Source organism: Eurosta solidaginis, chromosome 1, assembly GCF_040869045.1.
Source record: "Eurosta solidaginis isolate ZX-2024a chromosome 1, ASM4086904v1, whole genome shotgun sequence".
Classification (NCBI taxonomy): Eukaryota; Metazoa; Arthropoda; class Insecta; order Diptera; family Tephritidae; genus Eurosta; species Eurosta solidaginis.
This window is the reverse complement of record NC_090319.1, coordinates 384,129,161-384,145,670: the sequence shown is the minus strand read 5'-3', so window position 1 is coordinate 384,145,670 and position 16,510 is coordinate 384,129,161. Positions and strand designations below refer to the sequence as shown.

General features: G+C 34.3%; 1 protein-coding gene across 4 annotated transcripts in view; it reads left to right on the top strand.

Moving 5' to 3' along the window:
• Window positions 1-205: 205 nt before the first annotated feature.
• Window positions 206-16,510, top strand: part of cysu (Curly Su) — a 136,368-nt gene continuing 120,063 nt past the window's right edge. The window contains exons 1-2 of one of the 4 annotated variants that reach the window (XM_067776079.1): window positions 206-263; window positions 1,224-1,388. In XM_067776079.1, coding sequence (XP_067632180.1) covers window positions 1,378-1,388 — 11 coding nt within the window. In that variant the 5' untranslated portion in view covers window positions 206-263; window positions 1,224-1,377. Of the gene's footprint in view, window positions 264-529; window positions 565-1,223; window positions 1,389-16,510 lie in introns of those variants that run through there. The other 3 variants (XM_067776070.1, XM_067776089.1, XM_067776099.1) reach the window with 3 other exon arrangements.

Genomic DNA, 16,510 nt, shown 5'->3' with positions numbered 1-16,510 from the left:
TTAGTAGTAGTAAAAATAATACGAATCAACACAACTCTCAACAAGCTTAAACTCAAGCCCACAAAACTCACCACACTCACCCAATTGTGTATATGGCAGTGTATAGTGATACAACTTTAACAACTACCTCATCACACCAACAGCTGAAGTTAAATATATTGTTACAAACAATAATGATAAGTGAAGTGGTGAGAAAACAACGCTTGGCGCATGTGCAATGCTGCTGCAGAAGCAAACAGAAGAATAAGTAATAAAGCGAAGAGGTTTGACATAAATGTGTTTAATGAAAAGCGATATTGTCTCAGCTGCCTACCGATCGGACACACCAGCTACCAGCTGCACTCCAATGCAACTGCAAATGATGAAGCTTTCTCACACAACAAAAAGCTTTGTAAACAATGCTACTCGTTGCTACACTAACAGCAATACGTCAACTTTTGTCGTTGACGTCGAAGTTGGCGGCAGCGATGGTTTGTTGATTGGTTTTTTTCGGCGGCACTTACCCAAACCGTTCAGTTGTTCGTTGGACATATGCCAAAGTGGTGGCGATCACGGTAACTAACGGTACTTTAATAAAAAGTGAAAAACAGTGAAGTGAATAGCGAAGTGCAAAGTCTGTCGCTGGTGTTGGGATTTGTGTCTGCTTTTGTTTTTTTTAATAAGTTATATGTAAAAAAATTATAAGCGTGCGCATGAAGACGAGCAAAGGAAATAAAAAAAATTGGGACAAATACTTAGTAGTGTTTGGCTATTTTAAAACGAAATTTCTACTTAATTCCCTGGAGGAAAATTACCGTACAATAAAAGCTAATGAGTGTGTAAAAAATGGCAAAAAAAATTTAAGTTAGCCAAAACGCATATAGAGGAAAGTGTGACGAATAAATAAGCGCAGCGCGGAGTCATAGGGCAAGTGTAATTTGAAAAACGAAAATACACATTTTGTGGCATAGCAATATGTTTTGTACGTACAACAATGACAGTATCTAGCAAAATTGTTTGTGCTGGTGTATTATTTACACTAATAAGCTGTATTTTTGTATTGTGTAATATTAATTTGTCACACTTGACAAATTTGTGCATGTGAATCAGAGAACTTAAGCTGCTAAGTGTGGTGTTTTATAACAAATCATCGCGGCATTACAAAAGACTCAAGCAACGAACTTGGTGTTGTGTATAATGCAGTGAAGCATTTCAAAAATTCTTTGTTTGTTTCTTCTTCCTAGCTACATGTGCACGTTTACAATATTTCACACCACATTTAATATAGAAATACAAAGGAATAATTCTTTACTGCTGCCATAACTGGACTGATTTGACAAAATCAAGGCCGTTAACTGTTATTAATATTTCTCAGCTGTCAGTGTGCGCTCTAACAAAATGATTTTAAGGTAAGTTAAGAAACTGTAATTAGATCTATAAACGTGTAGTTGGACAACATCAAATGGATATTAATTGGTGTTACAAGGTACTTTGAAAAGTCATTAAAAATCAAAGTAAAAAAAGTAAGGAAATCTAAGTTCGGGTGTAACGGAACATTACATACTCAGCTGAGAGCTTTGGAGACAAAATAAGGGGAAAACACTATTTAGCAAAATTAACCTAGGGTAACCCTGGAATGTGTTTGTATGACATGGCTATCAAATGAAAGGTGCTAATGATTATTTAAAACGTAGTGGGCCTTAGTTCTATAGTTGGATGCCTTTTCGAGATATCGCAATAAGGGTGGACCAGGGGTAACTCTAGAATGTGTTTGTACGATATGAGTATCAAATTAAAAGTATTAATGAGGGTTTTAAAAGGGAGTAGCGCTTAGTTGTATATCTGAAGGCGTTTTCGAGATATCGACTAAAATGTGGACAAAGGTGACCCAGAACATCATCTGTCGGGTACCGCTAATTTATTTATATTTGTAATACCACGAACAGTCTGCTAAGATTCCAAGGGCTTTTGATTTCGCCCTGTAGAAGTTTTTCATTTCATTCTACTTAATATGGTAGATGTCACACCCATTTTACAAAGTTTTTTCTAAAGTTATTTTTTGGGTCATAGAACCAATTCAATTACCATGTTTCATCCCTTTTTTCGTATTTGGTATAGAATTATGGCATTTTTTTCATTTTTCGTAATTTTCGATATCGAAAAAGTGGGCGTGGTCATAGTCGGATTTCGTTCATTTTTTATACCAAGATAAAGTGAGTTAAGATAAGTACGTGAACTAAGTTCAGTAAAGATATGTCGATTTTTGCTCAAGTTCTCGTATTAACGGCCGAGCGGAAGAACAAACGGTCGACTGTGTATAAAAACTGGGTGTGGCTTCAACCGATTTCGCCCATTTTGACAGAAAACAGTTATCATCATAAAATCTATGCCGTTACCGAATTTCACAAGGATTGGTAAATTTTTGTTCGACTTACGGCATTAAAAGTATTATAGGGGAATTAAATGAAAAAGGGCGGAGCCACGCCCATTTTGAAATCGCATTTTATTTTTGTATTTTGTTGCACCATATCATTACTGGAGTTGAATGTTGACATAATTTACTTATATAATGTAAAGGTATTCAATTTTTTTTTAGAATTTGACTTTTAAATTGTTTTTTAAAAAGTGGGTATGCCCGTCATCGGATTTTGCTAATTTTTATTTAGCGCACATATAGTAATAGGAGTGCGCTCCTGCCAAATTTCATCATGATATCTTAAACGACTGCCAAATTAGAGCTTGCAAAACTTTGAAATTTCCTTCTTTTAAAAGTAGGCGATGCCACGCCCTTTATCCAAAAATTTACTAATTTTGTACTTTGCGTCATAAGGTAAACCCACCTACCAAGTTTTATCGCTTTAGCCGTTTTTGGTAATGAATTATCGCACTTTTTCGGTTTTTCGAAATTTTCGATATCGAAAAAGTGGGCGTGCTTATAGTCCGATTTCGTTCATTTTAAACAGCGATCTGAGATGAGTACCCAGGAACTTCCATACCAAATTTCATTAAGATACCTCAAAATGTACTCAAGTTATCGTGTTAACGGACAGACGAACGGACGGACATGGCTAAATGAATTTCTTTTTTCGCCCAGATCATTTTGATACATAGAAGTCTATATCTGTCTCGATTCCATTACGGATTACCGTTATGCGAACAAAATTAATATATACTCTGTGAGCTCTGCTCAGCTGAGTATAAAAAGCACTTAATTCACGAAATTTGATAAAAAATTGCCTTTTTTCTGTTGTAAATATGCCAGTTCCTAAAGCGAAGGTATTTACGTTTGGAAATAAAACTTTGTGTGTAAAATAAAAAAATTGCAAAATAAGAGTTATTTTCTAATCGAAATAAAAATCTTAAAAAAATAACTATAGCTTGCAGGATAGTTGTTAAGAAACGAGTTTTATAAAAAAACTCATAAATTTTACTATCCCTGATTGGACATTTTTTACTTTGTTACATTTTCACTCTCCGCTTATTTTAACCCATTCATCTTTACTTGTACGACGACCATCATTTAAGTGACACACATTTACTTAATTTAATTTACACATTGTGGTGTCCAGCCTTTGTCTTTCATTACTTTTCGCATTATTTATGAATTCTTTATGACAAACGTGGCTGCACATTCTCGCGCCTCGTTGCTTATTTTGTATTCAGGTTAAACACTTGGTCAGTGTGTGTTTGATGTACGTGAAGATGATGTTGAGAAACCTGAAGCTGTTACAGAAGGGAAAATAATTAAAGCTCAAAAACCGATGAGTATGTGGGCTTGTTTCGAAATAATCGTTAATATTTATAGTGGTGTGTCTCTGTTTACACCAAGCCACAGTCTATATTAAACAATAGCTTTAGTAAACAGCTTATCTAAATCTATTTAAATAAGAATATAAAGATGCAGCATCATAAATGTAAAAAACACTAAGCATAGCTTTTTTGTGAGATGGTTTTCTGTAGGAATATTAGAAGCTTAGTTATATGGAAATGGTACAAAAATTTGTAAAGCGAAAATACGAAAGCGTACAAGGTTCAGCTCAAGGGAACATCAAACAGGCGCGACAGCTATTAAGACCTACGGTGTATGGGATTCAAAGGGTTAATAAGCGCAATTTATGGCTTCCGGAATTGTCAACCTTATCTACGCGATTAATGGTGCTTGTTACCGGAATGTACCGTATCTATATCTGAAAAAATACCACCAATGTCGATAACAATAAAAAAAAATCTACGGGGAGTGTCCTTATCGCTAAAATAACAACAACCTACGGTGTATAATATAAATATTATATCCTTTAAACTGGTAATTCAGATATTACAAATTTTTATCTCATCTTATGAAATTTGGGTTTATAGCAGTTGATAGTCTCTATATGATGAAATACGATACTCTCTTAGAACTCAGAAATATTAAAATTCATTTAAACCCGTCGAATATTATAATATTGGATGAGATTTCTTTACTGACTTGTGAGTATTTATCATTAATTTGAGATCCATTTACATTGGTTAGTTTTTTTATTGTCCTTCATTCACGAGTTGTGACAACAAAACCGCAATTCTGGACTAATTGAAGATAATTGGAACTAGCCAAATTAACTAACCAATTGTATTCTCGGGAATCAGTAGCAGGAGATTGGACTAGTGATAAAAATTTCTGGTTCAGAAATAGACCTCTACTACTAAAAAGCTACTAGTTCAATAGTAAATCGATTTTCTCTAGTTCTAAAATGGACAGTTTTGGTTTTTGTATGTTATATTCAACATATATTCGATAAAAAGGCTATCTTAAAAAAAAAACTTTAAAGAGCTTCAATTTTAAGTATGCCTTCATTTCCTTTGGGGCTATGTGTGTGGTGGTTGCGTGCTACGCTTACCACACCGAGGATCCTGGGCTCACACCCTCGAAAATCAGCATACAAATTTTAGAGACAAGTTTTTTCAATTAGGAGAAAGTTTTTCAAAGCGGGGTGATTTAGCAAGCATTCCGAGTGTATTTCTGCAATGCCCTGCAGATGCCGTCCCGCCAATTTGCAGAAAAAACTAAAAGCAGCAAGACGCAAATTGGAGGAGAAGATCGGCCTAAAATCTTTTTGCAGTTTATTCGTGACTTAGGTTTTTTTTTTATAAGCAAGCAACATTTAGAATTTCTCTCCGGTTCGGGACCAACGAAAAAGTACCAAAAAGGGAGCTAGATCTAAACTGTAAATTTTTACGCTATTTCGGAATTATCGAAATAGTACCAAAAACCAACTAGTTCTAAAGTGGAAATATGTACCTTATTCAAACTAAGTCATCGCCATGTTAACTTTTCTAGTTGGAAGCTCATAAAAGGGATAGAGGAAGAATTATTAGAGATTCCGAATGCAATAGAAGCGCACCAGTTTTGAACTAGAGATTTTCCTAACAGGGGATCTTGCGCTTTTAGCCAAATGAGATAGTAAGCAGTTCGAAACGAATTAAGTAAGCTAGTCTGATCTAATTTATGCTGGTGCAAATAAAACGAGGGCATCAGGTGAATTAATCGTTTTATTTGCACTAGCATAAGTTAGATCAGACTAGCCTACAAATAATAATAAATAAAAAATTATTGAACTGATCTCAAAAAAAAAAAAAACCAACGGAATTATGTAAGATTTAAAAATGATCCTCACGCAGATATTCGAATATTTAAATGAATTAATACCCAACAGCTGCATTGACGATGCTCTGATCCAGAAGGATGCAAGCAAAGAAAAATGAGAAACCACTACTTTGGAAGGACCAAGTGCAGAACGATCTAACGTTCTTTGGAATCTCCAATTGGCGCCAGATGGCAGCAACAGAAGTTACTATTGAGATTCATTTGACGGCTAAGCTTAAGCGGTTGTGGGCCAAGTAAATAAGTAGGTTGGGCATATCTCTGTTGTTTAACCACTTGCGGAATAACGAACTATTTCCTCTCGCTATTTATATGCTGTGAATTCTTTAACTTGGCAGTAAAAATATATTCCAGAAAAATGAAATACAAATTTGAAATTGATTTCAAACCCTGGTAAAATCTTTCCGATATACCTGTCTTTGCGAATGTGCTGCTCGAAAAAACGGAGATTGTCTTTACTAGAAGGAGTGACTCCTAAATTATTAAATTTATAAAAAAATGTCCCATGCTAAAATATGTTAAAAGACCAACAAAAATAGATCAAGCAATGAACTGCTCTGCATCAAGCCTTGCAGTAGTATTAATAAAAGTCTTTGAATACATTTTTATCGTGTGAATATACTGACGGATATGACTCAACTCCACCTACCCGTGGCGAATCCTCGTGGCTCTATGGCTCTGGAGGGCGGGATGGCCTAGATGATTTCATGTGATCATACTAAATCGTTCCCGAGGTGGTCGAGCTAGTCCTAATAGTGCTTGCGGCAAAGGACCATCAATATCAATAACACTCCTCAAGGCCTTCGGGGAGTGTCCTTATCGATACAACAACAACAAAAACAACAACAACAACTCAATTGTCTCTCACTTCAGGCTAAATTGTTTAATGTATGAAAAAAAGAAACAGTTCCTTCGGTGCCATATTTCTTGTTCTACGTTTTTTCTTTGAGTTTTTTACATCTACTTCGAAGCTCGAAGTTTTTTTTGGCCATGATGATTCCCTAAAAATTATTGAAATATGAGTAGCATTCGAGCGGGATGAAGCCGACAACGTCACATTGACGTTAAACAAAAACTTTTTATTTCACATTATTCATTCTTTTGGATACGATTTTTATTTTTAAGTATTTTAAGATTTATTTTTACTATCCGCAGAAAAGTCAGGTTTCATTTAAATGAAATTATGAGAGTATTAATATCTTACAAAGAAAAAAGAATCTCACATTTTTTACAACTTTAATTCTTTATTTGGTTTTATTTTATTATATTTTTTTCACGCATTTCTTATCTAACAACTTCCGTTATTTCTTATAAATCGTCAGCTAACAAAAGACTTAAGACGCGAACTCGATGAAAAATGCTTGAATATATAACTCTTCCTTGTAAACTAATTAAAGTGATTAATAGAGTGATTGTTATTTTGAACATATTTCCACAGAAAAGTTTCACTTTCATTGGCTGCTCATAGCTGGGCTAACTATACAATTAACTAAAGCTCAATCTTTACCACCATGGTGCGCCAAAATGCCACATCAGCAATATGACTATAAAGAAATGAAAAATAATATTAAATAAATGATTAAAAGGGCTTCAAAGAAATGAAGTACATTTTTCATGAGAGCACACTCTGAAATGTTATAAATATATAAAATGTCTTGAAAAAACAAATTTATTTCAAAATTGCTATTAACTCAAAACGCATTAAATAATTAAATTATCAACGCTCAGAGGCGTAAACGCACATTTGGTAGTTACACAATTAGTGCCAACTTGATTTATTTAGGTAATCATTTAATTATCATAATTTTTGAATAATTTATTGCAACGACATGTGCCGGCTATCAAATTTATATTTTAGTTACACCATTTTGGCATTGATATTAAATGCTGCGCTTTAATTTTACACTCACATTGACTTTGATTTATTTGTTGCCAAAAATTCAACGATATGAGGTAGCGCACCTCGAAGTCCAGACACGGATGTTAAATATACTAAAAAATTTAGTCGGAACTCATATTCTATTCACCAACAACACTGCATTTACGTTTTTGTTGTTGCCTGACGTTGGGCCAATAGGCGTGGCAATAAACTGGCGTTGTACTTCACTTTTGTGGCCAGAGTTCGTTTTGCCTTAAGCATTATTGTGTTCACACCTCAAAACTTCTCGCTAAGGTAGAAGTAGAAGTGTAAACATAGTGTAAATAAAACCAAACCAAAAGTTATGATTTTGTGACGACGTTGACCGGTATTTTGTGTGCATAAATTGTTTCCATGTCTCTGCTAATTTTTATAGAGTTTGTTGGTATTCGCGCGTACTTTGTAATTTGCCGATTTGCTATTGTTAGTATGTAGAAGTTAATAACAGTAAAATAACAAATTAATCACACAAACATAACAAAAGCAATAAAAATTCATACATACGTGTATGTGATATCAACGTTATTTTAAACAAATCTTATAAGGAAAATTAGTACATTAGGAAGTTCATTAACATTTATTTTTTGATATTATTCGGGTTTATTGTTTGATGAATTTGTAAAGAAAAAATTATGCATATTAAAAGTTGTCTGTGACAATGTGTTGTCTTTCGCCTGCTCTGTTAGATTTAACATAATGTAAGATTAACGTTCTGTTATTATCAGGGCTTACATATAATTATTTTTATTGGGATAGTTTTATATCACTTCGAGGCCTTTTTGCAATAAATTCGGGTTTATTTTGGATTTTCCCGGTGTTTGTTTAGGTACTACTTCGAAACCATTCTAGAAATATGTTAGAGAACATTGAGGGATTATTTGCAGCACTTTTCCGTGACGATTTTGGAATCATTTTGGCAGGACTCAGAAAAAATTATATATGAATCTGAAAAGTTATCGGGCTGTTGTTATTAGCGAATTGTTATAGACCTGTTATTGGTTTGTTATCGGCAGCAAGCCGATAAAGAACAATTATCGTTTTAAGGACGGGGAGTTATCGATGTGTTATGGGCTTACTATCGAAATGGTTTCGACTTGTTATTGGAAAAATGTTGATTTGTTATCGAAAAAATATCAATTTTGTCTAAATTAATTATCATTTCAGTATCAACAGAATTTCGATTTGTTACTGAAACTTTTCGGTATATTAAAAAAATTTCGAATTGTTCGATAACGATTGATTAATTATCGATAACAATCCTTCCTCCCCTTCGCCTGTTATCTTTTTTCCTTGCCGCTCCCGTCTTCACTTTTCATTTCTATTCTTTGCACATCAAAGATTTCTTGCGTAAGTACATAAATAATTCGCAGTATGTTATTCGTTTGCACCTGCTCTGTAAGCTAACTTAAGTATTTGTAAACTGTTAGCTAGAAACAGGCAAAGATATCATCATTAAAAGTAATTCCTGTTGTAGTGGTAGGTTTAGCCAAAACTCAGTAGACACCTCAGAACTACCGTCTCGCCTTGCTCATTTGTGTGATCTAAATAACGGTAATGCCAAAAACTTTCTTCTTAGGGTTTGATGATATCCTTCATATTAAATTTCATTAAGACACGGTTTGGCAAATACCTACATTATTTTCTGAACGTAAACCTTAACATTGATATATAATTTATACTTATCTGCTAATCTTCATTTAACCTGCACATAAAACTTATTAACTCTTATTAATATGTTATTTCAAATTAAATTTGCTTCATATGTATATAAACTTATAGCTAACATTCACTCAAAAAAAATTGCTACATTAATCTAACAGTAAATTAAAGTATTAACAACCATTAAAAGTAAAAATTATTGCTATGCGTGGCAAAAATATTTCTTAATCGCTGTTGTTGCTTTGCAGTAATTAAGCAAAGTAAACTTGTTAAATCATTAAATCCGATCAAAATCATTAATGTGTATAAAAATTTCAGTTAATGCATTAACATTGATAACCGGAAAAATATGTGCTTTATTGCTAATCTTACTTTAATTGGTATTTGACATTGATGCAACAGTGCTTTATTATTGTAAAAAGCAAATTAAAATGTGGGAACATTTTCCGAAATTTTAGGAGGAATTTTTTTAATGAAAATAGTGCAGAGCAATAAAATTTTAAATTTTCTTGCAACTGGATAACAATGGTATTTTTCAACGAATTTCGTACAGATCATTTTCACTGAACATAATTATAGTCCAACATATCTGCGTTATTTTGTAATCTATGGTTAATTTGCGCTTAAACATTCAGGGTTATAAGCGGCCTTTAGTCAAGCAACATGTTGCATCAACATGTAGCAACTTTGACAAAAATATGCAAAATTGACGGAGGAATAAATTTCCAAGTTATAGTTAGGAATGTTACTTACTTTATAAGGACCAATAACTTCTCAGACACAAAACCTCAATTCCTCAGAGCTCAATACACATGGACGAAAGACACTTTGTGACCAGTTTAACCTTTAAATGCAATGCAAATTAGATTTTCTAACTAAAGGCATTATAAGCTATAAACTTATTACAAAAAAAAAAAAAAAAATGTAATAAAATATTCTATGCGATGCCACCTTTGAAAAAAAATACTTTTGTTGCAAAGCTGCTGTACCCATATAACTTCCCTAAAAGGTTTCATTGAGTTGTCCCATATGTACGAAACTTTTTAAACGGTAACTTCCCGATAAGCTTACAGGCTTGAAACTTGGAGTATAGTTCATAACCCGACGACAATGCAATAATAAGATAAAAAAACTCCAATAGGTGACGCATTGATTGAAATATTTTAAAAAATCGTATTTTTGGTCCGATTTGGCTAATATTTGGAACACATAACACATACATAATTAGAAAGCGACCTATGAAAAAAGCGCCGCTAGGTGGCGCAGGTATCGAGATATTCAATCATATCGTATTTGAGGAGGGACAAGCATACGTGGCGCCGAGTCGAGTAAAGTCTTTGGAAGGATTATCTATTGAGGACTTATATTGTAACAAATTGTCAGGAAAAAGTCCTTGTAATAATGAGTCACTAAATGAACTAAATAGAATGAGAAATAATAGGCACTAAAATAAAGACTAAAACTTGAAATTAAAATAATTAAAAAAAAATTTTAACAATTTTTTTTATCGGCCTACTGATAAATGATTCAAGGTTCGATTCGAGCTCAAGGCCAGAACAATAATTTCTTTCTAATGATAATTTTTTTTTCTTTAATTTTTCAATATTTACTATTCGAAAAACAAAATAAAATTTTTCAATTATTGAAAAAAAAAAAAAGAAAAAATTATTATAATTAAAAGAAAAATTATTGTTCTGGCCTTGAGCTCGAAGCGAACCTTGAATCATTAAAAAAATTTTAAGTTAAACGGGTGTATTGAAAACACACCCTGTTTCCACAAAAGAGGCTCTGACGACCGAGTCCATGGCGGGATAGCCATGTCAACAACTAGCTCATAGTAGGAAATGACTATAGCTATCTGCCGTGATCTGGCATGTTTGGAGGCCATATCTGCACAAAATCAGCTCTAAGGCAGCAGCCTTGCCACCAAGCTATGAAAGTTTTAGGTTGATACCCTATGATTTCCTAAACATTAATAATTCAACAAGAGATGTGAAGTCTGTTTTGTTGTACGGCTCGGAAACTTGGCTCGTAACTGCTGAAACTAAAGCCAAGCTACAGTCCTTCATTAACCGCTGCTTGAGAAATATAATGCAGATATGGTGGCCTAGTACGATATCGAACGACCCTGCAACAAATCGCGAGTACTCCATGTATGCATGTATGGAGTACTCGCTATGGACCAAGCGAGTGCTCCAAAATTAACCACAATTCATACAAAAAATATGGTCCAATTAACATTGCGATGTCCTAGGACCGGACCATATACTCCAGCTCCGCATTACATCAGAGTAATCCATGGAGTACCCACAGTCCAATAAACATCGTGTAGTGATTACAATCGTTAAAAACGAGCAATGATCGGCTTAAAACATGTTCGTGTAGAAACATGAGTTGGTCCATCGCTGCATTACAGTGGAGTATATTGGTAAGTACTCCAGTGGACCACATGATCCAACGATATTTGCAGGGGAAGAGTTATGGAGGCTCACCAACCAAACCAGTGTACATATTGAAATACGGAAGCGTAAATATGGCTGGATAGGCCACACATTACGAAAGCCATACGATGACGTTGCACATGCTGCCTTAACCTGGAATCCTCAAGGGCAACGATGCAGGGGCCGACCAAAGATGACTTGGAGGAGAACGGTTCTACAGGAAACTGGCAAATCGTTTAACGAGTTAAGGCAAATAGCACGAAATAGAGATAATTGGAAAATTTTTGTTGAATCCTTAAGCTCCTAATGGAGTATGGAATAATAATAATAATAATTGAAAACAATACTTACATTAAGTAATAATAATACGAAAAGCTAGAAAATAATTAGGTAGGTCCTAAGTACTAGTCATCACACTCCTCAGCAAGCTAGAGCGTTGATCATACAATTAATTAAAAGCATTGGGCGCGTGAAATTTCTAAAAATGTGAGTCGTAGCATAACCTGATTAAGGTTCAGTTGGTCTTACTTATGACCAGGGGCGTATTCACTGGGGGGTTTTGGGTATTTATAATCCAACAACGTTCGATTACATTCGGCAACATGATCGTGTTCAATGATCCAACTTGCTTAAACGAACATAATCGACATTGATTTAAAATCAACCAACTTATTGCATGAAGAATATAATCAATTCAGGCGTTTGCTCGTTTACCTCAACCGCGATTACATTCATCGGAATGAAAAGGAAAATATGAAATCTCCATGCGTCTGAATATTTGCATGATTCTTCTGCCCTTACGTCCCGGCGACAAGCTGCATATAAACATACATATAAACATTGCTTACGGTTCTGTTTGTTTGCCGAACTAAACGATACTAATTCTCGTGCTTTGATTTTATTCTCCACATTTAATAATGTTAAATTTGCAGCATTTTTTAGAAGTACACATTTCCAATTTTGAAATATAATGCAAATTTGACATTATTTTCCATGTGGAAAACATATTATTATAATGTGATATCTACATGTTTTTCATATCAAAAACACATTTAAAAAATGTAAAATTCAAATTATTTGATAATTGAAAAAATAATGTGTTTTTCACATTTAAAATGTAAAAAAACATTAGTGTTTTTTCCGTGTAGATATGAATTTTTTAAATTAAATTTTTTTCTATTCGATCAGTTTCTTTTTTTTTATTTTTTTTATACGTTAGCTCTGATGTATAGGCTCAAAAAGCATGAATTCTACTTATTCCTGAAGGAGGTACTTTGGTTTTTTTTATCAATTTATCTATGATTAATATTACAAGAATGCGATTCTGTGGCTTTACCTAATGTTCACATGTTGTTGAAAATCTTGTGTCCGCTTCCAGTAACAACGGCAACGAACGAGAGATCTTTTTCAACTCTTAGGCTGATTAAAAACTATTTTAAAAACACGATGAGTGAAAATCGATTGAATGGCTGTGCATAACTAAGCATCCACCGTGATCAAATTGTTACCGTTGCTGAAGTTTTAGATGAAATGGCAAAGAAAAGCTGACGCATGCGCTTGAGTTTTTAATGTAACCTTTTTCATATCATATTCTAAATACACGTACTTTAACGTTAAAGCTAAAGACAAAATTTTTTTTTATCTATTTAACTACAAAAAAAAAAATTTTTTTGTTGCCTGTCTAGAGGGGAGCGGGATTTTGCCAACCAAATATTGCCAACTCCCATAATGTAGGGTACGATGCGTACAGTACCTGGATCGGAGTTGTGCCAGAGCACCGCGTATCTCTTTGTGAAGTCTGCTTTCCTCAAATTAGAGTTACAGCTATTGGGCCCTGATAACGGGGTTTGTCGGGTATATATCGGCGTATGACTCTGTCGACCATTTGTGGACAAATCTGAAGGCCTTTTTATGCTCATCTAGTTCAAACGGCTGAGTAATTGTTTGTTGGATTTCTTTGCAGTTCTTTTGGAAATAACCCGTTATATCCCTAGGAGTTGGGGCCTCTCCAACTAGATGTATGCCACGAGCTTAGACTACATTTATTGTTATTTCCACAGCTATCAGATCTAGAAACCTTAAGTATCAGCGGTTCTGGAAAGCTTCTAGTATTTGCCAAGAGGTTTCAGATTTCATGACAGTTTTTCAGTTTGGTCACCGAGTAAACATTGGGTACAATATGGGCTCATTCATCCCATGAAAAGTCCTCAAGGACAGGCAGTTAAATCCAACGTGGGATGCTCAGATTTCTGAGTATTTCACAGAAATTTTTTGTTCAACAATACGCTAACATTAGAGAGGAGATATAATTTATGGGGAAAGGAGAGATCCTGTATGGGGAGTATTCTGGGTCATTGTGAAGATGATGTTCTGGGAATTTAGAGCGTGATTTTTTGACAGTCTATAGTATACTCCAGTAAGTTTGTTCTAGACTCGGCAAGTGTATCGAAGCTGTGTAGCACACAAGCGGCTGACCAACTGCTTTAGAGCTAGCTATGAGCATTTTTTTGTCTTTGCTCAAATTGCTGCCAGCTAGGGGACTGAGGTTCTTTTAAGGGCTCTGAGCTTTTGGTAAAATTTCAGCCGTATGCGAAGCGTTTGTTAAGGCCAGCAGCTTACGTCTGCAATTATACGCTTTTATGATAGAATATACAGTTGTCGTTTCGATCTCTCCGAGAGAGAGAGAGAGAGGTTTTATATAAAGTATCCTTTGATACCCTTCCATGTAAGCGTATATATTTGAATTATTATAAAGTTCAAAACTGTTGTAATAAGCAATAAAAGTGGGCGTGATCATACCGTCACTTCCTTCCCCAAATATCTATATTTCCACTTACAAACAAACTTAAAAATTACGATATTTTCATTTCATTGCAAATCTCGCTTGGCCAGTTTTCACTCTCACTCATTTTCGCGCTTCATTAAACTTCCAAACACACTTTCAATGCTCCAAATCACCATCAAGTATGGGCAAAAACAAACAGGATCAAACTGGTTTGATCAACGGAAATACTTAAAATTGATTATATTTTCTTACGACTGCATTAAAGCCCCACACATATGTTACATACATACATGCATATCTTATCCAAATGCAAAATTTTTATTAACTGAACTCTCTAATCTCTTTCCAGGCTTGAGTAGCGCACTTTGTCGCCTTCGAATAATTTGCGCGCTTTTATTTGCTTACTAACTCGTGCAAGTACTAAGCTTAGAAAAATTGAAGTAACAAATGTTTTATTGTGCTACTTACTTTCCTAGTGGTAGTGAATACTTAGCCTCCGCATTGTTGTAAAATTGCTTGCGGTTAACGCTGTTTATGGCTAAATTAGCCTTGACACAAATTCTAAAATTACTTTAATTTGTTCCGCCTTGCAACAGACGCAGACCTCAATTTTAAAACAATAAACCGAAGTGAAAACAAGTCGCCACAGTAAAAACAAAAACAAAAACAGAAGCCAACAACAGTGATAGTTTTCTGTTTGCCAGCTTTTTAATTTATTTACTGCACATATTTCAACAGCACCAAATGTTATTCGGCCAGCGGTCAACGGTCTCTTGAGCTGTTGGCAGTCAACGCCTTCAAAACGTAGCCAACCAATGACGTATCGTCATCCGCTTGTCGCTTGGTAGTCCAATTGTTGGTCGTCTGCCATCAGCTGTCAGCTGTTTTGGCTTTCAATGCTCTCCTGTTTGCCACTCAGTTTGACGGTCTTTACCAGCAATTGTTGCGTTATTTGCAAATCGACCATCTCTGTAATGCGGCAGTGATTACAATGAATTTATTTGTTTTCATGTCGTACTACTTGTATTTTTTGTTGTTACTGTAAAAATGTAAAATTACCAAAGTAAAATCATTGCTTAACTTCAACTCGTTTTATTGTGTTTGTAATCAACCGGATTTTGCAGCTTAAATAAATTCATGCAACTTTGGTTGCCGCTGGCTGCAGAGGAGAAAAAATAAAAAAATTGTTTATAGGAAATTCATTTTATGCATTCAACTAAATCGTACGGCAGTATATTCTTCATTTGTATTGCTGTTTTGTTTGTTGTTGGGCGTGTATGTTGGTCTATAATGTTGGCATATCAAGTTTTGGTTTGTTGGTCGTATAGCTGTTACACCGGACCGGCTTTTTGCACATGTTGGCTTATTCCGATTTGCACTGCAGCATAAAATGTTTGCCTCTGAGCCAAATGAAGAGAAAGTAAAAGATTTCTTGATATTTTTTTGTGATGTTTGCTTTTGAGACTCAGAATTGCGTCAATTCTTTTAATTATGCAAATTTGGAGATTGGTGAAGATCGCAAATAGCGTGCCGCAGAAGAGATTTGTAAATTAAAATTATAAAAAAAAGAAAAAAATTATGATTGGGCAATTCGCAAGAGTGTCGTATTCATTTAAAATTTGAAAGATTTGAGTCGTTGCCATATTTTCCAATATAAAATTTGAATAAAGCATATTATATACGGCAAAAAGTAGACCTTGAGAATTGCCTTGATATTTTAATTTTTTATGCGAATAATAACATTGTACAACAGCAAATATGTTACAGTTTACTCAATATTTTTTAACAATTTTTGGTAGCTTCTTTTGCCTCAAACTTTAATTTAATCTTGATTGACTAGGAAAATATTGTTTTGCCATATAAAAAATTTCTATTGAAGATTAAGTTTGTTAAATAAGAAATAAAGAAAAAATGTGATGAATATTTTTCCAATTACTACATATCAGAAACTTTGCATGGTATTTCTCAAGATTTGTATTCGCCCTGAAAGTTTTCTTAAATTTGCGATCCCGGCGGGAAAATCATAAATGAGCGTACAAAGATTTCAAAAAAAAAAAAAAAACACAATATGAACACTCTAATTGTGG